The sequence below is a fragment of the Thunnus maccoyii genome, chromosome 20 (genome assembly GCF_910596095.1).
Source record: "Thunnus maccoyii chromosome 20, fThuMac1.1, whole genome shotgun sequence".
NCBI lineage: Eukaryota > Metazoa > Chordata > Actinopteri > Scombriformes > Scombridae > Thunnus > Thunnus maccoyii.
The window spans coordinates 11,159,217-11,186,213 of record NC_056552.1 but is presented as its reverse complement, the minus strand read 5'-3'; the positions used below and the strand labels follow the sequence as shown (position 1 = coordinate 11,186,213).

Here is a 26,997-nt window from a genome sequence, read left to right as displayed (position 1 = left end):
AAACAGTATTAAAGCTTTATGTGCATGTATTTAATTGGCGGCACACAAGACATAGCAAGTTACTCTGGAAAAACAACAGGAATTTAGTTTATGATTTATTTAATGATTGGCAGAATTGAGCTTTCTGTATAAAAACAGAATACATACAGAAGGAGATTCTCAAAGGTAAAAAGTGGTTTTATTTGTAAATCAAAACAATAGAAAATAAAGAAGCATTGTTGTGATTATTATTGCAACCACTCCTCTGTGCTGAGCTTATAAAGTTTGAAGCCTTACCTGTAAATTTGACGAACTTCTCTGTCAACAAACTGCAGTGCAGTTGTGTCAAAGTGTGATTGTGTTTAAAAGACTGTTCGTGTTCATGACTTCATGACAGATGGTAGACAAAAGGTCAAAGACACACATGAGGCTTACTGCAGAGGGATCAGTCCGGTAGGATACCCCCTGTGTGTCTGTGGTGGATCCCCTCGGGAGAGACGCCACCAAAGGCTTTTTTTTGAACTCGGCAAGCTACAAAGAGAGACCCCCTACTTCAGGTCCTAATTCCATGAAGGCAAACAGCACACCAAGCTTAGAGACGCCTACACCTCATTCATTCACCTACAGGCTCCCGGGAGTCCATTCAGCACTGTGCACTCTGGGGATAAAGCTAATTTAACCTTCACCAAAAAAATATTTAGTCAATAAACTCCTGCTGATTGGGTAATCTGTAAATTGACAGATAACAGCTCATTTGGCATGTAACTAGATAATCACACAAGAAAAAAAGTAACAACATGAATCTGTGAAATACTAAGTAACATGTCAATAATCAGCTATGATTATACTATATTACACTATATGTGGCTAAAAAAATGTAATCAATGTCAAACAGTGTTAAAATTTTTACTCCCCTTTCATTAAATACATATCTTTAATGTGCTTTCCTTTGTTATATGTTTTTGAACTAAGTACATACATTATATGTCAAATTGTGTGAGGTGTCATTTTACATGTTTACAAACACCACAAAATATCTGTCATTTAACCTGAATGTGTCAAAGGTCTAACCTCGCTCTAACGTGCGCCATGCAGCTTCTTCTCGATGCAAATGAAGCTGTGTTTTGTCCGACAGACAGAGAGAAATCACACAGGAGCCCCTCTGCCTGACTCTCGTCTCTGACTGGATGTACTATGATCTACTCTTTACTTAATGAGGTGTCATGTACAGTTTATATAAAAGGTATGACCTTATTAAACTGTGAGAGAAAGGGTGAAGCAATAGCTGGGCAAAGATAAATGGCAAGGCTGTATAGAAACTCATTTTGCCTGTAACATCAATGGGACAAGAAGCCTTCATAGTGGTTGTTCAGAGATGTATTCCTTACATTTGTGGCTCCATTCAAACGATACTTCAGGATGAAATATAAGCAATACTGAAACTCTGAATATTACATTTACATAAAACTGTTTTTTTTTTATTGATTTTATTATTTTATTCAGGCTGTTTGAAAAACAAAATCTGTCAGAAGATTCCTTCATTTTCATTCATGTGTAGCTATACAACAGTAAGGCTGTAACTGTAAAATACAGAAACAAACAAATCAAATCAATATTTTAAGTGGAACTGGATTCATTGGAAAACCCACCACATACAGCAAGAACCCCAAAAAAATGTATTCATGGACTCAAGATTATTTCCTAAAGATCTAGGCTGCTCTTTAAATCAAACCCTTTTCCTGAGAGCGCTCCAAGCTTTCTAAACCCCGTTCTTGTTATTCTTTTCCTTTAACTTGATTTCTGGCAGCCAATTCAATTAAGCTGGATATGTGTGGGTGTAAAAAAAGGCAACAATGACAAACCCAGAAGATGGATGGCAACCTTTGCTTCACCATTAAAATCACAATTGCATCGTATTGAAGCTCAGTCCATCGGCATATTACCAGCAGCGGCAAAATGAACACAGTTTGGACTGCAGCGCCAGACAAGGTCATAACTAATCACCCCCTGCAGTTCAGTTGCTTTCGAAAGGATCTGCATGCCAGATTGTCATTTTTGGCTGCCAGACGTTATTTGTTAGATCCACCACTATTAATTAAAAGTCTGTCCAAAAAAAAAAAGATAAAAATAAAGCTATAAAGGCAGACTGAGAATGTTTTAATTCGGTAAGTGTTTCGTTTTCCGAAGGCGAGGCACAGTGACTCATCGGCCACCTGACCTTAATGGCAGTCTGTGGGGACGGTCTGTCCGGCTGAGCCCCCGTCGGAGTCATTGGGCGATAGGGAGGAGCTGACCTGTTGGTAGATGAAGGAGTACAGGCTGACGTCAGGGCGCCGACTGAGGCAGCTCTTGCATACTGAGCTATAGTACTGCCCCAGGAGATCATACACCTCCCCTGTGACAGAGACAAGAAGATTGTGCATGTTGGCTAGTGTGGAAAATGTGAACAAGTTTTCAGAAACAATAATTATACAAAAAAAATCCTGAGATATTATTCTAAAACATTATTAATCATATCATTATTCCACGGGATCACATCCTTAGCAGTGCAATCCCGAGACAGAAAATAAAAAGGCAGAAGCGCAGTTGCTCATAAACAAGTAGCTTGCCTCACCGACACTGATGTTCCTCTGAGTGAGGAAAGAGTGCATGTTGTGGACATCTGTCATGAGCTGGCTGTCACCAAAGGTGAAATAGGCCACGTCTCGGCCCGCCTCGGCAGCTGCCAGCATCTGGAGCAGAGCTGGAGGGAAAGAAGCCTGTGTTAAACCTCAACAGTGAGAGTGACATAAAATTTGTTTCAATGTAATATAGAGATTGGCAATTTAAGGCTTTTTATGAAAGGAAGTTAAGGAGTGAAAAAAACTACATAATGTGTAAACAATTTGAATGTCTCTTGTTCTCATTTGTAAAAAAGGTTAAATATACAGATGTCTGACTAATCATATAGCAGCTGATGTCACCATTAAAAGTGAGCGGCACCAGCCGTTGCCTCTCTCTGCTTGTACAGTAAAAGGTAAGTAATCGGGGGAATAGGTCTCCCCCCCACTGAGAACTGTGGATTAGTTGCAAAGAGAGGCCAGGTCTGACCCCAGAGAGCTGTGAATATTTTAAGAGACTGGAAATATGTCTGCTGATTAATGAAGGTTGGGACAGTGGCAAGTTAACGAGCAAAACTGAATCAACATTTTCAGAGGAAGGCTAAGCTGAAAATTCAGCAGTTTCTCTCCCCTCCTGTTTCAACTGCTTTCTTGAAAAATTATCTGACAATTAAAAACAGGTGGATATAAGAGGCCACAGAAGGTAAACCCGGGAGGAGAACAGTGTTGGAACTACAAAGCTCTTTCCAGGAGGCATGTCATTAAGCAGACAGTAGGTGATTGTGCCTATGGAGGGCTGTACAGTACATTGCTACAGCTAATTAACAAATATGCATGTATGTGTGTGTATAGTTTTCAGGCACAGGGTAGAAAGTGAGAAGCAGAAGCAACTACTGCAATCTGTTAGCATAAACTCTCTTGAAGCTCCCTGCTCAGTGACAGTGATACAAGGCTCAGGCAGAGTGCTCTAACAGATTGATGGACTAAAGCAGGCGATCAATTTCACTATTAATGAAACATATTAACTTTGTCATTTAATCGATAGGGGGAAGGCGACGAATAGGCTTTAAGTAAATGAACGTATATTCCCAGAAGACAAATGGATGCCCACACTGATCTGCTGGAGCCTTTCAATCTGAAATTTATTCTGTTACATCAGGAAGAGAGTCCGCTTAGACTGCCAAGTGTGCGGCAATGATCTGAGTTAATTTTTCCACAAGCCCCACTGACAGTAGCGTTACGTCAGCACTTACCTTTCAGACGTGTGTCACCCCCAAAAACCCCACAGCCCCAGTTCCCTGTCGCCACCGCTGCAAGGTTTTGGCTTTGTTCATCAGGGCGAGCAAAACCACAGTAAGCCTGAATAAAGATGAAGAGCAGCAAATTAATCAATGTAATGTCAACAGGAAGCAAAACACAATTTGATAAGATAAGTATTCTGTTCAAACAATACTCATAATACCAAGGAGATACGCAAGTACTCTAAGAGATAAGTCAGTCAGTATTCCCTACATAGTAAATATATAATAGTTTACTCTATAATGAGTTCATTGAGAAAGAAGCAGTACATTGACATTTTGGCAACTTATGAAGTGTTGCATTACTGTAATTGAAAGAAAAAAAAACAATGCAATATGGGATTTCTAGCAGTATTGAACTATTTTTTGTTCATTTGTGGTAATTTTTGAGAGCATAAGCTTGACATTCAGAATTTGGACACAGGTGGAAAATAAATAAAATGCACCAGTTAGCATATAGGAAGTGATTTCAGACACCGCTATCACCTCACAATAAGAAAAATCCTTTTGTCATCAAAAACGTGTATGAATCTGGTTTTCCTGGGTTGACTTTACATCAAGTTGTCAGCAAAATGAGGCCAAGCCATTCACCAGTAAATGGGGAATGATATGTCAGTTGGTACATAAAGCTGGAATCAGCTCTGATGAGCCTCAGGTCTTGGGATCACCTTACTGTTCCAGATCACTGGTATGCTTCATGAGAACCAGGCCTGCGTCTCCATACTATCAAATGTAAATTGAATATAGAAAGCGACAAAGTAATTCCATTCACCTGCAGGCCTGTGCTTGACACATTGTTTCAATGCATGAACACATACATGTTAGTAAGATGTGGTTGGCCTGGCTGAAAATACATTTTTAACTTTGTGTCATCTGGCAACTTCGTACCCTTTCCCTCAGTTTCATTGCTCGACATGACAACGTGTCAGGTGGGTTGTATGTCACATAAGAAATGATTTCTAAAAGCAGGAGATGTTAAATGAAACATCTGAAGGGGCTCTGCACATTCATTTTCACACTGGGAAATTAAGTGAATACTGAAAATAAATTGTAAGTGCCCATCCTCCCCCTGACCAGTCATAAATTCTTCCTGTGAAAGGGCAGATGTGACAGTTAGCTGAACAATATTCGAAACAGGATTGATCTTCATGTTGATGCATTCTTCACATCCTTGTAAGAGCTGTCAAACTCCTCCAAGCTTTCTGACCGCGGACTTGACAACATCAACATCTTGTTTTTCTATTACAAATGGATAGCTCTGCCTGGGAGGAGAATTGTATTTACCGAAGGATTCACATTAAAAAAAACCAACTGTGATGTGGAATTAATAATTGAGATTAATCGCCCTGAGGTCAGTAATGTTCATTAAAATTCATTCTGGGCCTAACGGACAGTGTAATGAATGAAATTAAGCTTATTCTCTACAAACATGACAATCCATCAGTCTCCATTACAGGCAAATGATACTTGTCTATAACTCAAATATTTCATCTGAAAAGAATAAACATGAGTCAATGTCATCTTAGCTGACATTTGTGATAAGATTGTTTTTCAATCATCAACCAAATGGATTGACGGTGAAGCCATTAAATATCTGCAAACCAAACATGAGGTGAAATGATAAATAAAGTTAAAACATAACATTATTGCAGCCATATACTCTTAAATAGACATGACTATATGTGAGATCAAAGCGTAACATCAAAGAGCAGTTGTAGATTGCCCCCCACACTTCCACTGCCATAAATTATACAAACTTCATTTGTCTACAAAACACTTTTAAAAATTTCCCTTAAAGCAGCATTCACTTAACAGTTTCTAAACCCTGCTTTTGCAATGAGCTGACATTGTTTTTATTCACAAGTGGTTTCTTCTAAACTGATGACAGATCCACACCAATGCCAAGCGCAAGAACTAAAAGGCACAACCCAGCACTCGTGTTTTAGGATGTGCAGAGTGAAGAAACCAGACAGACAGACAAGAGAAAGAAGCAAAAACATTCAAGGTAACCTTGTTGAGTTCCCGGTTGATTCTTTCTGGGCGAAACTGTTCAAGAAAGTTCCTGAACTGCAGGGCGTCGATGGCCACGATCTCTGTGCATCTCCTCTGCCAGTCATCTCTGGAACAAATAAAAGAGATGGTTTTGCACAATTTCTCTTGACTACATCCGTGTTAGTGCACAAAATAAAGTCAATAAAACCTGACACAAAGCTTTGTGATACTCAAATTTGCTAATTAGCGCTAAACGCAAAGTGTAGCCGAAGCTGATCGGGATGTCAGTTTTGCAGGTATGTGGTCATAAATCAAAGTAAATCAATAGTTGTTGACACATTTCACTCAAAGCCACAAATGTCAACCTCATTGTGGCACTAGAGGAAAAGTCACAAGATCACCAAAGTCATTATTAGGATTAACCCTCTGGGGACCATGAATCTCATGACAGATGTCCATCCTACAGTTGTTGATACTTTAGTCTGGATTTAAGATCATGGACCAACTGACTTAAATTGCCTTCCCTTGAGCCACACCACTAGCATGGCAAGGAGGGATTATTATGAAGGAGTTAAACATTTAGTTATTTTAATGTGTTTAAAGGACCTAGGTGCAATAAATACCTTGGAGTTGTGTCCTGATGGCTGCCGTCCCATTGGTAGGTCTGCGCATAGCCCGTGTATTTACTGTACTGCTGTGTGCCTGGTAATTACAAACAGCGACAGTCACACACCACTGCGAATATTAAACATAATAAACTTGACAGAGATTTTATAAACTATGATGTGACTGCCATTAGGTTTTTATTAAGTGGTGGACAGATTGTGCTAAAATAATTGTGTGGCAAATACCATACTGTACAACTAATAACACACATCCACATTAAATGTACTTCTAAATATCTGAATATTTACACAAATAAACACATAAACAAAAAAACAGCAAAAAAAGAAAGAAAGAATTATCTGAAATGAAAATTTTGCATCGACTTCCAACAATACAAATAGAAAGATTCACTGTAAAACAAAAGGTTTTCAGAGGGAGGTGGTAGTGATTCTGCCTTATGTTGTCAGATGAAACAGAAGCAGCTGTCTCTTGACAAGAGGAAGGTCAAGTTATTATCCCACCCTGACCACCACACCTGACCATCAACCCACAGGGGAACACTCAACACCTGTAAAAGGGGGAATGGAGGTTGGGGAAGCAACAGCACAGTCAAACAAATGAGGCCACAAATTAACTTCCCATTCATTAGCGCTCATTAGTACCTGGCTGTCGAGAGCACTCGCTGAGATGCTTCAAGCTGCAAAGTGAATAAACCAAGTGATTAGTAGCAGGGGCTTGGTCAGCAGGTATTAAGAGGTGTGCACGGGGGGAGGGAATCTCTAGAGTGCACTCCACTTGACAGACATTTCACTAATAATCAGCCTGCCTTTTTTTTTTTTTTAAGTGATGCAAAATCACTGCCTGAGTAAGACACTCAAGTACATAATCTAATTCACCAGTATGCCATTAACAAAAAGAGATAAGCAAAACATATCTTTAGTTGAGTATGGATGAATCAGAAATTTCTTCATTTTACTGCTGGGGAGCTACAGTCCCATTGAAGCTTCTGGATTTTGAGGTGTAGACATTCTCATGGGTAAAAAAGCAATATAAGTCTATAATTGGCCAAGTCACAGTTGATGCCCCAGCAGCATGGCAGAGAAAAACACCATGTGAGGTTAAATTAAATGCTTTTACAGAACAGAACCTCCTTTTTGTTTGAGCTTTTCAATATCTCCATGGTATCTGTGGCAATCCTGATGTGAGTATATTATTAGTATTCTGCTGACACCTTTAATGTTTGACTAAGGCATTACAACAGCCAACAGGCAAACAATCTCTACCCCTTTTTGGAGAATGTCTGATAAGATGCACAGACTGAGTTGGCAGAATTAACACTAAACAGTTTCTAAAATATTAAACTGGTGCACTCAGAACAATACAATAAACACGTTGAAAACAGAATGTATGTTGGCAACGTGTTAAATAATTACAAAGTTGATTAAAATCTTATCAATACAACAATGAATGATAAAGACATATCATGAGTTTAAAATATTCTAGTGATGTTGCAAATTAGATATAAAAATGTAAAGCATGTTAAGTTCAGTACAAGGTACCACAGATAGCCTAGAAGGACTTGTTGAAACTATGCATACACCAGACCTTTACTGGTCCTCTAAAAATATCAAACTATGATCAACAATATTTGCATATGAAAGGAACAACCTTCAGGAACAATATGAATTATGCTTTAGATTTTTCATGCAACCCATTTGCCATTTTAAATTATTTGCAGTGGGAGGCAGATCAATCTTGGCCTGTGAAAGATGTGTCTGGATATCAGAAATTATTCCTAAATAACAAATCGGTTGCATAAAAATCCGCAGGTATAATTCACAATGTTCCTGAGGGTTATTCCTTTCATGTGTAAATACATCAAAACAAAGAGTCAAATATTTGTAGCGGCCCAGAGTCTTGAAAAGGTCAGAAGCGCATCTCATAAACTGGGTAGCTGAAGAAGCTTTACAATTGTATTATTGTCACAGTTTGCATCAGAACAAATGAGGCTAACAGTTCCTCACCTTTAAGAAATTAAAAATGCATAGTGTCTGCAACAGGAATAACATAAAAATACAATAAAATGTTGTCAAAAAGGTTTCAAATTATAAATATCACTGTGTAACGCCACCACTCGTTTCTCAACTATTATCCACACTGATATATAAATAGGACAAAACAAGATTTTGTGCAGAGTCAAAAAACATCTTCCTGTGTCACTACATCCCGTTTGCGTCAAGCTTGCACCGCATTTTCTGGTTAGTACTACCATCAATAAATCATATGACTTCCCCTTGATACTATTTATACTTTTGACCGCCCCGATGGCAGCCAGAGATCTAGCAATCATGGAAAATTCAATTAAGCCTGGGCACTTTTGCAAATTTCAGTGCAGAGGTAAGATCCATTAGCTTTCCTACTGTATGCCAAAATGCATCACAGGGTAATATGATTTACCACACGGCCTCAATGTAGCTAAGGCTTGGACTTTTTTAACAGGAGGGGGGGGTGGGACACGAGATACGGGCAGGGTTTAATAAAGATGATGGAATGGAAGAGTCCATTAGCGGAGCAGGTCTTGGGCAGGTCTTCCAGCTATAATTAATTCTGGGCCCCTGTAATAACGTTAAGTGGTGTAAGTAGAGAGAGAGGAGAGAGCAAGATGGCTGGCCAGAAGTCTGAAGGTGACTTGGCCAAAGTGAGACGCTCTGATGCAGCGGTATGATTGGTGATTGGGAGGGCGGAGCCTCTGGTGCCTCACTTCCTGTTCTAATCCATCCCACTTGTTATGCAATGTCAGGGACGATTGCATCGTAACCATGGTTCACGTCATGGACTCGTGTTTATTAGAATATAAAATACTGATATTATCTGTAATAGGAGAATCAATATTTAAAACTAAACTGAACACTGGAAGTTGTACAACATTAATACAGCACTCTAACGAAACCATAGCATAATATAACATAGCATAACAACCAAAGAAAACCTTTAGGGCCACCTGACTACATTGAGATGGTTATGTCAGGTCATGTGATTTTATAAAGCGCCCCCCTAAATGACAAGTTTGATGGTTTTACTACATTGTGCAAGAGGCTTGGACTTAAAGGCAATGCAACATGGGGGAAGATGGAAAGAGCGGTCATTTTCTCTCGCATATATTTATTAATTCATGTCAGCCATAAAACTTATTCAGACATGGCGTACTTATAAAGGGCTCACTAGATATATTCAATAATCAGATGTCAGGATTTTTAGTAACCAAGCTGAAAATCCACACGTTAATGATTTGATATATGTATTGTTTATTTATATTTATTGTTGCAGAATGACAACTGGATTTGTGTAGCCTCCTTCCATTTTGACTGGCTGTTTGTTGTTCAAAGTTAACTTTTGAGGTCAAACATAATGCATGTTAAAGGGGTAGGCATTATAAGCTGCACCTTCAGCCTACATCTTTCTTCAGACTGCAGAAATCTTTAAGTTGGGTTACTGTGCTGTACTTAAGTATCTGTCTATTTTGTTTTCTTGTGCGTTTATGTGTGTATAAATATGAGACAGAGAATAAATTTAAAATAAAATAGCTATTACTATATTACGTAACACTAGTTTTCTTAAGTCTTCATCAAATGCAATCAAGCAGCTACAACAGTCTAGACAAATAGGTAAAAAAAAAAAAGAAGAGAAAACAGACAGATGCCATCAGCCTCCTGCTGGGATTCTTGTTACTGGTGCTACTGGCCTGTCCCAACCTTGTTTGTTGCCACCACTCAATACTCAGGTACAGTCAGTGGGAATTACTCAACACAAAGACCCAACAGAGCAATCAGGACAGCCCAGCTCCCGACTGATGCGCCTCCCCTCTGCAGCCAATCAAAAGGAAACGTGCGACAAGGACAGATCCAAGAAAACAAGGCAATTGCCAGAAACATCCTTTGGCCTCTTGCTGAGCCAGGATGGGGTAAATTGAAGGTCTGCAATGTGTACTCCATGCTGTGTGTGACTAGTAATGCTCACTATGTTTCTTCTGTCAAGTTATAGGTCAAGCATGAGAAAAGTGAACCCAGGGCATCATTGATCCGATCTGCATCAACGGACTAAATCATGAATAATTGCGGATTAGGATTCCTTCAGTGTATATTATTGGAGGAAACTTTTGGATCACTGACCTGTGATGATCAGACATTCATTATGATCCAGGGCTTCAGTGAAGAGGCGAGAAACGATAAGCTCCGGGTTGATCAGAAAACGGATTTCCTCTTGAACTAGACCTGAACTGGTGACTCCTCCTCCCACAAACCGATTGGCAAAATCCACCTGCAAATCAAAACAGATGACTGACAATGAAAAAAATCACCATGAAACCTTTAACATGCACACCCTTGCAGACAGTATCTTTCATTTTGAACTGCACATACGTTGATAATAAGCATCAACTAAATTTCTCACATGCACATATTCTTATAAAACAAAACAGCTAGATGAAAGTAAATGAACATTTTCTTAAGTTGTGTAAATTTTTAGTTCCCAAACTTGGAAAACAGGATGAAAACACCTCATGAAAAGGTCTAAGCCCTTTTTCTTTTATTTGTGACAGATTCCCTGACAAGCTGATTGGGAAGGTGGCCTGAGGTGATCGCATTACTCTGACATCTGTCCCCCATGCCAAAATGAGCTCTCCCCAGGAGCAACACTTGAGTGCGCTGCTGCTAGTAGCAAATATCACAACAAGACAGCAGTCCTATGGTCCAAAGTAAACATCTCCCTCCAGCCATAACATGCTGGTAAAATTGACTGCTGACTGATGCCTGTGATATCTTTTGCTACTTGTATTCTTTTAAGTCTGTGAGTAGATCTATGAGTCACACTGATTTACTTGTTTATTTGCTGTTTAAAATTCAAAAGAAAATTTGCATCTCATTGTTTCAGCTCAGACACAGACTTATTGTTTTAGTCAGAAAGCAACCATGTGGAACGTATAATCCTCCAATTTCAGGATTGACAGTTGTTGCTCATTGGCCTGTCGACAGCCCAGACCAACCCCATCACAACCCCGGGAAGATGCTGCAAAAGGGGTGAGCAGCAGTCTGAGAGCAGATCTCCCCAAACTGGTCACTCAACTCTGGGACAGCAAGCCAGCCTCCAAAGTCTACTTTGACAGGCTGTCAGCACCCACCCCCCTCCACCCCTGCAGAGCATCCATCAATCCGGGCCGCAGCGTGCCCCGGAGCTGGTCATGTGTGCACATCAACTGTCAGCTTGTGGCAACTGGAGGCAAACAAAAGGTGAAAGGCAGAGCGGGCCATTCTGACAGTGTACAGGAAGCATGGCCTACACAGAGAGCAGAGGAGGCTCAGAGGCCTCGACCCCAGTCCCAGCACACACTCCCTCCGACATGTCACAGACTCCCTCAAAGGCCTTTTCAGCAGCAGTAAGCATTCTGGGTGAAAGACTCCAGAATGTGGTGGCTCAGTGACTGACTACAACAGAGGGAAAAGAGGACGGGACAAGGCAGAATATCTCTTAAAGCAAGAGCTCCTTCAAGCAAAAGAATAGGATTCTGAAAGGTTAAGTCCCTCTAAACCACACCATCATGTCGTCTTTCTGCAAATGAACACTACTGATGCACTTCCCCACCTCCGTTTCTTACCTGAAGCATTCCATGTCCATCATCTTCAATGGTCCCTTCGCATGTAATGTGGAGTTTTGTGAGAAGAGTCTCTGAGCTGAAACAAAGAGCAAATTGTTCTTATGTTATCAAGAGACAATGGATCAAATCCAAACCATGGCTCTCCTCCCTGCCGGAGGGTGATGATAGCCCTGGCGGAGAAGAACGTGCAGGGCTACAACCAAAAAACAAATCCCAGGAAGTGATAAATATGAATCCCATGGGACAATATTGTGAATGAATCCTCTGCAGCCTGTTTTTACCTAGAGAGTCAATTTAAGTTCCAAGGGAACAAACTGTTCCCAGGCAGCTTAGCAGAACGCGCCCTGATGCACCAACACATGTTTGAGGGTCTCACATTCTATGAGAAATTCATTGCGGTCACCTACTATAACTTGTCCCTGAAGGAGAGAAGCATGACTCAGCTCTGAAGAGAAACTCTGGCTGCTGAACTCAAACTTTGGGAGGGTTACCTGCAGAAGCTGGGCTCGGGCTCTCATCTGGCAGGACCCCCCTTCTCACTGGCAGATGTGACAGTTCTTCCAACTGTTGCTACTCTTGTTACCCTAAACTGGCTGAGTATTACTCTCTGTTGAAGGCCCAGCATCAAAGCCAGCTGGCCTCCTCACTGGCTGGAAAACCCACAGGGTCAAGACCCTCAAAGAGATCTGAGATGCACACACGCTCTACAGTCACATCTAAAAAGTGTTTGTTACTGTTTAATATAGCGCTTCAGCAATCAGATGAGCAGTATGTTCTCAATATATTGATGTTACAATGGCATTTATGTTTTATTTCTTGTGAAACTAAGTTTTTTTTATTTAATTTAGAGATATCTTTTTGTCAATTCATTGAAACACACAGGTCATTTAAGGCAACAGGCATATATAGCGGACAAAATGTCACATGTGGCTTTGTTTGTATAGCAGCTTTTTGTTGCCCAAATACATGGTGTAGTTTTCAGTGCATTCTTACCTCGTTAAGTCTATCAATAAAGTCAGTTATTTCACTTATATAGGTTTCAGGTTAAATAGGTTTCAGTGTCTTTATTTGATACAAAGCCCCTCTATTACAGAGAACATGCTATATAGGCTCCAAACACATTACACTGTACAACTCTACAGTGTATTGGTTCTGCGCTTTTAGCCTCGGCCTTATAAAACCAAGATGTCACTGCCTGAATTAAAGTTTAGACGTTATTATTGCTATTGTTGAGCTGATGTTATTAGACGGCCATATAAAAGGTGAACACAATATTGCATAAACCCTATATTCATTTCAAGTGAACCATAGATTTTCAATCTCACATCTAGAAAATGTAGGTGGTGTCTTTGAGGACATGACCTGATAGTTTTATTGTCTGAATGGCTGCATCTGAACAGATTTGCTCTGCAGAAAGGTAACTGTGATATCATGATTTTACATAAATAGTAGCTCTATATTGCGTCGCACACATGATTTTGCATTTATGTAGAATGCACAGCTTCTCTGAGACATTCATAGCAGCTGTTCTGTATATTGGTCTATAACACAAAAATAAAAAAAATACTTGTGCGTATCAGCTGTGTAGAAGAACTTAATATGCCTATGAGCTTGAATTCAGATCCTTCACACTCTACCAAAGGTACAGAAGCTTCCAAGTCTTATGTTGTAGATGCTCGTCTGGGTCCATGCTTAGTTCTGGCACTGTGGACTTTTGGCTGCCCCTCTTTTCCCCCCCATCAGCTGAATGTTTAGACTCAAACACATCAATAAACCAGTATATGCTGGAAAGGTTTTGCAGAGGCAAATCCAGACAGTGGGGAAGCAGATCAAGATATGACTTTACTTTGGAAACACCAGACCTGAACAAAAGGCCTCATGTGTATTTAGGGTTTGAAACATACCAACATATACTGTACATGTATCAGAGAACATCATCCTTGCTTCAGAGCCTTTACAATAAAAAAGAAAAAACTACAAAAAAAGATAATGGATTTTTGCTTGCCTCCAAACAACCTACTGGATTTAGCACACTGCAGGGATTTTTGGAAGATCATTTAACATAGTACTACTAATAGCAATAATATTGTTTTCAATATACGTCACCTTTTCCAATTTAGAGGTTTATCCAAGCTTTTTCTTGTGAATGTTACAAGACCAGTAGGCTCTGAAAAGCAAAAGAAGAAAAGAAGAAATGTCAATACTGTGTATTACTTCACACCAATAAGACTATATTGCTGCAAAATTTGAAGTTACTCAAGAAATTAAAATATAAACACCTACTTTGCTCAGTGATACTTTTAAAATAGCACATAAGAGTTTTCAGCTTCTCAATCTTCTTTGAGGAGGACCCCTCGAACAGCCTGTAGGCAAAGAGAGATTATTGATTTAATTCAATTATTGTTGATATTAGACTATATATTATGTTCATCTTATAAAAATTAAAGACATACTTTTTAAACAAGAGGTTTATACATGGCATCACAGCCAACTACCAACTCTTTTTCGATGAAAATGCTACAGCCAAGACCAGGAGAAATGACACTCAATATAACCAGTGCCGTAGAGACACAAGACCTCCACTTTGGCCATGTGAGTTCAGTCATGCTTTAAGTTTTGATATGAATTAGTTCATCTCTCACTCAGCTTCCCTTTCAGCCACTAGCCGATTATGTAGGAGCTCCTTCGCTGTTACGACAATGGAGTTGCCTCGGGCTTGCCATCACAGAGTCACACTCATGTGCCACTTCACAGCACTCACACAAAAAAAAGCAATAGAGAGGGAACCAGCGCCCCCTCCTTGGGGATACATTAAGAAGTCCTGTGTCCCTTTTAAACAACACTGTCCTCAGGAAGCAAAAGGTCAATTCCCCCTGAAAAATAATACACACACACACACACACATACACACAAAGCTGCTAGTAGTGAGGTGCAGTGGGCGGGTTTGAATGCACAGCATTAAGCCCACCATCTCCCTCTCCAGCAAACTCTATAAAGAACTCCACTACCCACCCCACATGCCATCATGAAGAGAAAGAAATTTCATGTGAGGGAAATGAAATAATGACAAAAGCTTGATGCACTGAAAGCCCTTCAGGGGCAGAGAAACTCATTCATCAAAGTCAACTCTTGCATTCATTTCTCTTTTTTTTCCAGTGTGGCCAGTAGAAACAATTGTGCGTCATGTAGTCTTCAGGGCAAACTGTCTTTAACTTAGGCTAGACACTGGTGAGAGCAGGCTTTTAGTAACAGACCGCAATGTGGCCTTTGGGGAAGGAAGAATTAATACACAATTATATAATATCAATACACCCCCCATAGATGTGCAAAAAGCTATGATGTAACTCAGGGAAAGGGTATAAGTGACTACAGTATGTATGATGGCAGAGTTTCTGCATCATCAGCACAAGAAAACATTTCTTAAAAAACTGGAAAATTCAGCTTGCAAATGGTTTCTGTTAAATGCACTTCATGGTAAATGAATAAGTTGCTGAAGAATACTTCAAATGATAGAGGCGACTATCAAACAAGCCAAAAAAAAGACAAAAACAGTCTGTTTCATCTCAATGCAAATAATTATTCTGCAGAGATAAAAGAATGTCTACAGCTTTGTTTTATTTCCTTTACTTATCCTGTGAAATAATGCGGGGAGGAAAAAAATGGATTTCACATATATTTAAAACAAATATAAAAATAAGGACAACATTTAATGAAAAAGAGAAAAGACAGCAGCAGTTTTCCTTTCAAATCACAGCAAAACCTTTATGTGAATGAAATACTGATGCAATTGAACGCTGTTACAACCATCTGCAAAAAGCCAATGGCCTTCTCCATTGTCAAAGCAGTCATCTGAGTCAATGTTAATCTAATTCCCTCCTCCATTTAGGTAATTACACTGTGATGCCAACAGAGATGGGGGACATGACTGAGCAGTGATCTGCAGACTGATTTTGCATTACACCACCCAAACAATCTCCACAGTGAAAGCTTGCAGAGACTACAAAAAAATAGATCCTCCTATTAGTCATATTTGATGTTTTGGAAGTTAAAGGTTTGGAAGAAAGGATATTTATTGATCTGGTAAAACTGACAAGTCCCATAGACCAACTAACTGTTGAGTTGTTGTTGGGCTGCTTGATTATGGCAAAAATCATAATCACAATTATTTTGGTCAATATTGAGATCATGATTATTTAACACGATTACTCATTGATTCACGGAACAGAAACATTTCCATTGTATTAAATTTATCAATCCACACTGACTCCGAGGGTCTCATGGAGATCCCCTGCGTTTTTTTTTTGGTTTTTTTTTACCCTCCCTGTCTGTTTCTGTCTGTATATGTGTTTTGAACTTATTAACTGCATCTACATTGATTGATCAAGGCTCCCAGTCTGTCTGTGAGCTTGATTCCCCTCCCTCGCTACGTTGGGCGAGGAAATAATATCAATGAATCAATAGATACAATAGATACAAACACTGTCCATTTCTTCCCATGGAGCCAACATGAAAATTATTCTGGTTCAGTACATTTCTGCTGTCAGTCAGCCTGTGGAGGCAGGTTGTTCAGGCTTTTAGAGAGGGGCAAAAGTGCACTGCTGTAAAGGAAAGGGGTGCTCTGGATTTATAACACAAGACAAAACAAGAGCATCATTGCCAAACAGAATGCAGCACAATAATTGTTTTATCTCGATTATCTAGTTTTCATAATCGTTGGAAGTCAAAATTGTAATTGAAAATTCGATTGATTGCCCAGCCCTAAACCAGAGGTCAATGAATCAATGTAAATATATATCCAGAAGTATGAAATGTGAACAGATAGGACTGTATAACAGATCTTTGTTAAAGCCTGTGTATTACAAAGAAAATCTATTAGGTTTTGATAAAAGGTACCCTAACTGTCATTCAGACTTAATCAGTGAAAAGTCGAAATCGCAGCACCCTGTCATAAAATGATGGAATGTATCTAAGCATTTCCCCAATAAGTACAAATGAGTACCTGCCTTATGAGACAGGATGCACAAGACTGATTAACAACTTATTTTGTAAACAATAGTGTGGGGGCCCTACAGATAAAATCGAAACAGGTGGTTCTGGAGGGCAGAGCAGGCTAAATGAAAGATCTGCTCTGCACTAAGTGTAATGAGCAGTAAAATCAGTTTTCAAATGACTCAGACTGATTCCTCTCATCAATATACTCTTGTTATAAGGTAATGTTTGCTCATGTGTAATGAGTCAACCGTTTAAATGTTGTTTGCTCTAATATGCAGCCAGAAGATAAAATTATTAGTGACGAAAGCATATACAGTAGTGCCCCCTCATGGAATTGAAGCTAGTTGTCACGACACCGTCCTCTCACCATTAACAACCGGATTATGTAACTTTAGATATCACGTGTGAAACAACCCACGTTCCTACATTACCTGAAGAAGTTGATGTCTGGGTAGTTGCAGTACTCAGTCTTTCTGGAGTTGCGTCGGGGGAAGGTGCAAAAGAAGGCGTTGGCGAGCAGACATGCCACCTGCTCCTGAGACATGGTGATGGAGTGGTTCATGCCTTCCTTGAGGAGGGGTATCGGCTAGAGGAGGAACAGAGGTACAATTGAGGAAGGTCAAAATCATTTGTTTTGTCAATTTGCCAAATGAGACGTTGAAGTATGTTGCATAAATGTACTTATTTGGCACCACTCTGCCCTTCTGGAATCAGCCATCATAATTACAATCAAGGTCCATCCATGTTCTTAAGTGATCCATACTCCCAATAAAGGCTATGGGTTTATAAATAAACAACACATGTGTATAAGTAAATCTGTACTGACCATGGGGAGAGCATGTTCAATGAAGACAACAGACCAACAGGAAAACTCCTTGATTGTTTGGATACAAGTTGCATGGCCAAAATGTTCAAATTTATGAACAACACAGCAATAATGATGTGTTATTCTTACTTAAAGTTCTCCAATACTATTCAACAAACTGAATTCACTTACCAAGCTGTTAAACACGTTTTATGTTGTAGTAAATCAGCAATGAGAGAACCCATTCGGTTTCCAACACAATCAATAGAAGTTGATTTCAGGCCAGCTACTCAATTTTCTATCAATTAAATAATAGATGCTATTCTATTAGCCAATCCCCTGCATCAATTATTATATTAATTTTCTAGTGGTATCAAATTAGTTGTGAGAAGAGGAGAAAAAGCAAGTCTTACACTTCAACATACATAATTTTCTATTCCACTCATGTGTATAGTGATATTTAATGTTGATGGCCTATGACACTGAGTTTCATGCATCCATGCATAGTTTAAGCAAAAATCTGCTTGCTTTGGTAATTCTTTAACTTGTGCGATCCACTTTGAGTGTTGAAATAACCAAGGTAGGAATACATTTATGTAAAATTAATTAAAAGTTTACCGGCTGCTCAGCCAAATTAATACACAAAAACCTTCTTAATGAGACTGCTAACACACACATTGCTCTTCATCATCCACACGCCAAAGAACCAAATGACCAAAAAGCCTATAAAACATCCAACAAATGACCATCAATAGCTACGTGCCTTGACCTCACCATTTTACTACCATTTCACAAGATTATTTGTCATGTTGTGACCTTTGGGATCAACCTGCTGCGGTGATCTACTTTGTCACAGACCAGTGAGTCAGTGTCCATTGGTTAGTGATGGCTGTTACCTTGGTACAGAGCTCAGATGCTCTCAGTGCTAATTGCACCATGTCTGGCAGCAGGGAGCTAAACAGATGTTCAGCAGCATCAGGCTCCAGGACCTTGGAGAGAGGAAGAAGATCTGTTTATGTTTGTTGTTTTTGCCACAAAACTCAGCTGTGACATTATTAGCTGTTTGGACTGATTAGTTTGAGACAGAGAGATAAAAATGAACAGTGCTGATAAATATCAAAATGTTAGAATATATGTACAATTTTCGGGACAAGGCAGCATTCACTATACTCTGAATAACTAAAATTACACTGCTAAAGCTAAAATACCATGCATGAAAGATTTAAATGAATGTGACAGATACTGTATGGCTTCATATTACATAATACATCTACCTTTAGTTGGATAATTCATTTATAATATCACCAGAACCAAATATTAAAGTAACACACCAACCATCAATTAATCCACACCAGTGCCTAAGTGGACTAACATAAAATATATACTACCCATATTTACACCCAGAATGGCTACCAAATGTCAGAATGATCAATCACAGAACAATTTCATCAAGGTTATACGGCCATGCCAGCTGATTAAACAGTCTTCCTGGAAGAAATGCAAATGACCAAGCATTTGAAACAGAAGGGACAGTGTGTTCCCAGGACAAGGAGCCTTGACTGGTGATTTAGCCTAGGACATTTATATTATGGCAAAGGAAGCCTGACTAAACACTGTCATAAGTAATGACCTGGTTGACATCATAAACTGCTCCTATGGGCGTAATAAATGAAGGCACTTGACAGGGCGAGGCGGTGGATATAGCTGAGGTAGTATAAGCCAAGCTCTTTAAATCAGCACAAGCAGTGCATCAAATCAACCAGACTAACTCTCTGTATGACTTGATACAGGTCTGTACATCACAACAAACTGACAAAGTAATCAAGCAAGACGCGGGGGTGTGGGTAGTGAGAAACAAGAGCTCCCGTACAGATTTAACACAACACCTCACGCTCCTGTTCCTATTCCCCACAGGTCCGAGCAATAAAGCAATCTGCTTGACTGCATCTGTAGACGTGTGACCATGTAAAAATAAAACACTTGGCGTGCTCGTAACCATAAATACGGCACTGGTTGGACTGGTGAAAGAAAACTCAACAAAACTGATGCTGTCCATCAACAGCTTTTCTGTTATTCATAAGGTGTGCGTGCTGAGATGAATATTCAATGAAGGTGCCTGGCCCGTCACTCTATGCCATTCATACTCTACTTTTCTCTGACACTCAAAACCCTCCTACTACAGTGTCACCAATCTGGCATCTTCATGGGTAACAAAATTAAAAATGTACATTACATTGCATTGTTTACCCATTCCCATTTTACTTGTGTAGCATTAGATCCTCTGTGATTGGTTCTTAAAAATTTAATGTGTTAACAAACACCAACACAATATTCTGTGGGTTATACGAGCAGCTTTCCATCAATGTATTGCAGATAAATACAGCCCAATTGCAACTGCATTTATACAGCATACCAGACTATTAAAATATAGATTCATTACTTAGTCAAGCTCTGAATAAATCTAGAAGGGGTACAAGCATAAAACAGTCTTCGTTATGAGGAATGGTGTGTGTCAACTCTGTAATAACAGAGTATAAATGAAGCAAGTGCATTTTGTGTGAGATACAATCACATGTATTAAACTTATTAAAAGTTACCTGCAACTGCCCAACATGAAAACCAATTTGCATATTTTCTTTTTTACTACTTCATGGTCAAAAAGGCACCCATACATTCACAAGTTTTACAGTTTCATGTGAAATCATTAATGATACTGACTTATCTTCACTTCAATCAACAAAACAGTTGGTGATCAAATATCGTATGATGTAATCGGCTATAAATCATGTGGCACACAAATAAAATAAAATCTAACTCAATTTTAGTACATGGATGTTTTGCAGTCTGACATAAATTAATGTTTCCATTTTAGTAGACTTGACAACAATAAAATTTGGCCTATGGCTAAAGCCTCTCAACATGTTCAGATTTTATCTAATAAATTTCCCATTCTAACATGATTTATGACATACATACGGTACACAATTGATTCAACAGTATAAGGGTGGAGTAAAGCATTCTCTAATGTCAGCCATTTTCATTTCTGACAAGTTACTAAATGTGACCTTTTGGCAAAAGATTAAATTATTTTTCTAGACTCCCACTTTGCCTCTGAAGGGCTGCAACATTCTCCTGTGTGAAATCCAATTTCTGTTTTTGTTCAAAATGACAGAAACACATTTGACATACTGGCATCCATGGGAAAAAAAAAAGGTTCCATGTATTTTTTTTTTTCCTGAGATGTGGGATATCATAAAAACGTGTAGCTGATGTATTCTAGATGATGCCATGCAGCACAGAGCGGGTGAGGGGTCCCTTACCATAAGGAAAATAAAGCCTATTATTTGTCTCTTCTTACAAGCTCAGGAAAGATTTTTTATATCAACATTCATGTCACAGCACAGCCCATTCTCTCCAAATGGAATATTCCCAGCGCTTCATGAGACAGACAGTACAGCCCTCCCTGATTCTCTACACAGGATGACGCAGAGTGCATCAAGACCACAGATGATGGATGGCCTTTAAACAGGGCTGGAGAAGACACTGACAACTCTGAGCAACGACCAATGAACCAACCGTGTTCTGGCCATCATGATGTAACTCAGGCCTATTTTCCCCTTGATCTGTAAAGAAAATGACTTAGCTGAGGACAGTAAAAAAAAAAAAAAAAAAATCACATAAACACATTTAAAATACAAACTTAATCTGAACGCCAGATGGCCAGATGTCCGGTCTACACAAGAAGATAAAATATATACAAATTTATTGCATTCAGTCAACTGTGAGCAAGATTTATGACATAAATTATAATAATACAGAACACACTGGCCTCAGTACTGTGCTGCTCTAACTAATGGTTCAGATGACTTGGGTGTCTACTGTCAGGCAGGAGATGAGAGGACATCAGAGGGAGAACCAAACAGACTATCATGTCTACAATGATCATATAACAACTGAAGAAGAGCCACAGCCCCTCAACAAGGGTATTTTTAACTCAAACAGTTGTTTCAGTGTGTTTTAAGATTTCTTTCTTTATTTTAATTTCTCAACAGCCACATACATTGAAACGAAATTTGTCCTCTGCATTTAACCCAGTTTATACACCAGGACAATGGGCAGCTACAGTGCAGCGCTCAGAAACTCCAGTTCTATTTGCCAGTGCCAGTGGTCAGGGGCACTGACAGGAGTATTAACCCTAACATACATGTCTTTGATGGTGGGAGGAAACTGGAGCATCCGGCGCAAACCCACGCAAACACGAGGAGAACTTGCAAACTCCACAAAGACCTGGGACGGCCGGGGTTCAAACCCGGGTCTTTCTTGCTGTGAGGCACTGTGCCGCCCGGTTTAAACATAGCTTGATTCATTCATGTAAAGCCCATGTTTTAAGGGGGAATTTAAGGCCAACTCTTTCTTTTTCAAAAGGGAAGATTTTCTTAGCTTTAGGGTGAAAATCAATAATAAAAATATTATATTAATAAATCATAAAGAATAGTGCTAAAGTGCACATGTTCATATACTGTGACGTGCTACAAAGTAAGAAAATGGAAATAAAACAGTAAATGTAAATAAGATATAGGTAGCACACTCATTATATGGAGAAAAACAATTGCATATATACTTGCTAATTTCATTTAGGATGTCACATGGTTTGAATTATTATTTTTTTACCTCTTAGTCCTATTTGTCACATACATCATGTCTTCCATCCCACATTTTTTCATTTTGTTAAATCATTAACTAACAGTTAACATTTATATCACATTTAGTATTTTGTTTAATTCCATAAAAATCAAAATGGCCAGAGCTAAAACAGGAGTTTAGAGCTATGTGAATTTGTCTTTGACTTAAGACACACTATAAGAAAGGCTTATTATACTGTATATGTAAAGGAAGTTCATTGCTATATTTAGTTGCAGTAGCAAAACAAAAATACTAGAAAATTTAAGCCACGATGAAAGTGAAACATAGAGTACATGCTACCAGAGTCTAACCAAAAATCTAAGGACAATCCTTGTCTTGCAGAAATATTACACCTTGAATTATCAAACATGTTGCAGTTGTCACTCATGGTGCCTGAAAGTATGAAGATATTAGACCTACAATCCATCTATACTGATTTCCAATACCACTAAAATACTGTACATGCCAAGTCACATATAATCTGGTGTCAAATGAGACATCTGCTTAACTGTGTCTTCCATTCTACTAATGAGCCTCATGCACTTTCTTTGACCTCTGAGCTCTGTGAGCGGCAGCAACATTGATTTACGATGCCTTCTGTTGGGCAATCAAGTGTCATGATTGGACAGTTAATGTTTCATTAGCCAACAGCTAATCCTTTAACATCTTCAACTTGAGTGTCCATCTGTGTTTACATGTCCACATGGCAGTATTAATTCAATGACTCCTCTATAGAAATACTTTTTGGGAACAAAAGAAACTCAATTCACTACTTCTGGATTTATTCATATTCATAAAAGAAACAGTAATCATAATAGACATGTGTGTTGTTTACCTTAGTGCAGTACAAATGTAATGCTGTGAAGTCCCATTTCTTGGCATGTGAAGCACAATATTTCAATACTGCATTCTGTAAAAAAACAAAATCAATAATCATGTTACTTAAGTGACAATCAAAATCAATCAGAATTTTAAGTCACAAATACTATATATGTGTATTAAAACAACAAGCAAATTGTCAAAAGATCCAAATTCTGACTACAGCAGAGAGACTGTGTCCCTCTCAGTTCCTAAGCTCATGACGCCATCTTATGGCAAAGTCTGGAAACAGCAATTATACTGCACTGTGCCCCTTGTTTTATGAGGTGAAATGCATTGTCTTGTCAATGAAGAACAGAGATTTGAAACTTGCCTTCAACTCATGTGGACTCATAAATTTCTTGGACAAAGTTTCAGTGATCAGCTCCCACCGACTCTTATTCTGCAGCTCTCTTGTTTCCTGTGGAAGCAAAAATTTAGTCAGCTCTCTGCAGGGTGAATTCTGTTCAGCTTGTTGTATGCAAAGAATAATAATGCTGTGTTGGTGTTCCTCTTTTCGTGCAGTGATTTCATGCAATAATTTAATATGTGCCTTGTCTCTGATGCCAATCATTTTCATACTGTGGCATTTCATTTGTACACACACAGATTTGAGGCATGAAAAGTGGATGTAGACAGCTGCTGTGATTGCACTGTTTAGATGACCAATATTAAATCACTGAGCCACCTGGTGTGCAATCTGTGCAATGAAAAACAGTCATCATGTATTTTAATAATCATGACTACAATTGTTACTGATAGGTCTGTAAACACATGGATCATTACCTCATCTTGTACAGGAAACAGGTTACTATTAGAACAGGGCAATTTGACATGGACATCATCCCAAGTATCCATAAACTTAGCAGGATATGGAACAGGAACTTTAACACGCTGAAGAAGGTCTGTCTGTCAATAGAAGTGAATGAAAACAGATGGTATTAGTTAATGCAATACCAGTGTGCGAACCAAATGGTCTTATTGACAATAAAACATAGATCTGTCAGAAACTCAAGAATAATCATCACATTAAAGACCTGTTGCCGTACCATGGCATGCTTACAAATCATCCTTAAAGTCATAAAAAATATCCTCCTACTATCCAACTACTGACCTAAACTACAAAAACAATTTTATGATCTAAGTGTAGTTGTTTAATCTATATAACATTCAGAATTGTTGACTGGAAACGTAATTTGCCACTTTCACCATGAAGATGACAAAAATCTCTTCCTAGTCTTTGCAGAAACCTTCAAGGACATCAGGTTGGCCTATGAAATTACTGTACATTTCCATGGCTTAATCACCTGAAGTACTGTTAATAGTACAGAAAAGAAAGATTTTTTCAAACCCTTATCATCACAGTATGCAGGCCAGGGACATCCTTCAGTGGAGGAAATGGTCTGCCACATTCAGGCATTCTTTTCAGCTCACTGATTGGCGTCCCTAACCAGGTGACTTCAGGCTCGTCATCAGCGGAGGTAGTTTCCTTCTTTGCATCTCCTTTCTCTGGAGACTTATTTGGCCTGCCCTGTCTCAAAGGTAAGCGTAGTGATGAGGTCCCTGAAAAGAAGTCTGTTATTTTGGTATTTTGTTTGACAGAGCCCTCTGAACTTGCTGAGCACGACTCCATTTCTTGTTCTTCTAAACCACCATCACTGTGGGTCAGTGTCTGCGTAAGCCCACTTTCTGCAGTATCCTTCAAAGCTGGTGACACAAAATTGTCTTCCTCCAGGTCTTGTGGTGTTAAGGGTTGGGTTTCTTCATCTGAGTCAGAGACTGCGGGTTTTTCAGCATTTTGGTAGTCCAGAGATTGAGATGAGGAGCTTTGAAAGCCACTGCCATCAATCATTTCTACATCCTCTTCAGTTTGGAAGACTTCAGCTGTACTTGGGGTATTTTTGGGCTTCACCAACCATTTTTCAAGAGTATTTCTAAACTTCTGTTGCTGTCTGGGGCCGATTTTGTGATGGGAACCTTTTGTCTTTACACCTCGCAAACCAGCTGCTCCAGTCTTTGGCCGTATATCCATTTTTGTCTCTGAGTTGTTTTGTCTCCTTTCTTGATCTACTGTCTCATTATCTCTGTTCTGAATGCATATAGATGGGCCTGGAGAACAAGAAAAACATTTGTTTTACATGCAAGGAGGTTATTGAAAAGAAGCCAATAGCTTGTATATATCCAAATTACCTTGGAGAGAAGATGAAGTGGACGTTGGGGCACTGGTTTCAACCCTGAGTCTCTTTGCTAAAGGTTCAAAGTCTGTCAGTGCAGTCATTCTACAGAAGAAGGCAACACATGAGACATGCCCTTTTGAGACAGTTTAAACATGACAAACCGTGTATACTCACAATACAACCTGCGCTGACACCACAAGGGAGGTGTTATTTCGTCTTGTCCAGATTTGTTTCTGGGGCAGTCCTTTCTTCAACAGGTGAGCAAATCTCAATATATGGTATACAGCCATACATAACACAATCTATTGCAAGAAAGCACACACCGGTGCTTTGGTTAGGAACATAACTACCCGTGTTGCTATGTGACTAAATTAAGTAATTAATTAACTAAGTACCTAATGATGTATGAGAATGTTTTGTATTTTATTATTCAGACTTTTGACTTATGTCGTAATGTACGCTAGTTGTTGTCCAACAGTAGGTTGACAGACCCTCTAGAAAATACTGTCAGCCAAACGTAGCTAACCTAGTTAGCTTATATGCTAACCAGCTTTGGGCATCACCGTGCCGACCAAAAAAGAACCTGGTTTGTCAAACAACTATTGTATGTCACAGTTGTCTAATAGAAAGAGCTTCAAATTACAATTTGAGAACATCTGTTGTACTTTACTGAAGCTTAATACGCAAAGTGCAACTTTAAACGAGCTACTTCTGGCTAAAATGTAAATACCGCTGTTTGGTTCAACGTCAAATCACTTCCTCGCGGGAGTCACGTAACGACGACAAGATAACGCGATATTTCCACGTCTCGAGCACCTTTGATCCTGAAAAGCAACAAAGACCCAAACAATTTTTGTATGGATTGAGATTTGTTCCATAATTATTTGTGTGAACAGATCGACAATCTGTGTATAAATGTGTAATCTTTAATACAAACACCTTCCACAAAAAAAGATTTGTAAACGCACATCATCAATATTTTGCGCTGCAAATACACAAACAAATTCCACAAATAATGTATATATATATATATATATATATATATATATATATATATATATATATATATATATGAATACATTAAATTAATCTACAAATAAAATGAAAAGCATTTGTGAATATCTTCCTAACATTTACAACTTTCCAACAGGCATTTGTGAACTCAGTTTTTATTTGTGAATCGAAAAAACATTTGTGGATCTCAGTTCTACGCGTGTGGATTTGCTTTTTACACACAGGGAGTTTTGAAACAAACTTTCCACCAGTCCGATATGGATGTATCATAAACTCTTATTATATATCCATGCAGTCCGAGTATCACTCTGGGTCATTTTCGGATAGCAAGTGATGGCCTGCT

The 26,997-nt window shown here is 39.0% G+C and overlaps 1 protein-coding gene and 1 pseudogene across 2 annotated transcripts; one reads left to right on the top strand and one right to left on the bottom strand.

Annotated features, from left to right (window-relative positions):
• Nucleotides 1-1,338: 1,338 nt before the first annotated feature.
• On the bottom strand, nucleotides 1,339-26,449 carry LOC121886571 (poly(ADP-ribose) glycohydrolase). Of its 2 annotated transcripts, none has more exons than XM_042396661.1 (18): nucleotides 26,371-26,449; nucleotides 25,815-25,942; nucleotides 25,654-25,742; nucleotides 24,815-25,572; nucleotides 24,250-24,372; nucleotides 23,798-23,884; nucleotides 23,441-23,515; nucleotides 18,819-18,911; nucleotides 17,549-17,703; nucleotides 14,409-14,488; nucleotides 14,232-14,292; nucleotides 12,126-12,201; nucleotides 10,645-10,792; nucleotides 6,493-6,571; nucleotides 5,888-5,996; nucleotides 3,833-3,938; nucleotides 2,594-2,722; nucleotides 1,339-2,374 (listed from the first exon to the last, which is right to left on the bottom strand). In XM_042396661.1, the coding sequence occupies exons 2-18, from the start codon at nucleotides 25,928-25,930 to the stop codon at nucleotides 2,199-2,201; spliced, it is 2,460 nt and encodes an 819-aa protein (XP_042252595.1). In that variant the 5' UTR covers nucleotides 25,931-25,942; nucleotides 26,371-26,449; the 3' UTR covers nucleotides 1,339-2,198. The 2 variants fall into 2 exon arrangements, with proteins under 2 accessions (XP_042252595.1, XP_042252594.1); XM_042396660.1 differs by having other exon boundaries at nucleotides 26,036-26,418.
• Nucleotides 12,208-14,225, top strand: LOC121886573 (annotated as a pseudogene).
• Nucleotides 26,450-26,997: the final 548 nt, after the last annotated feature.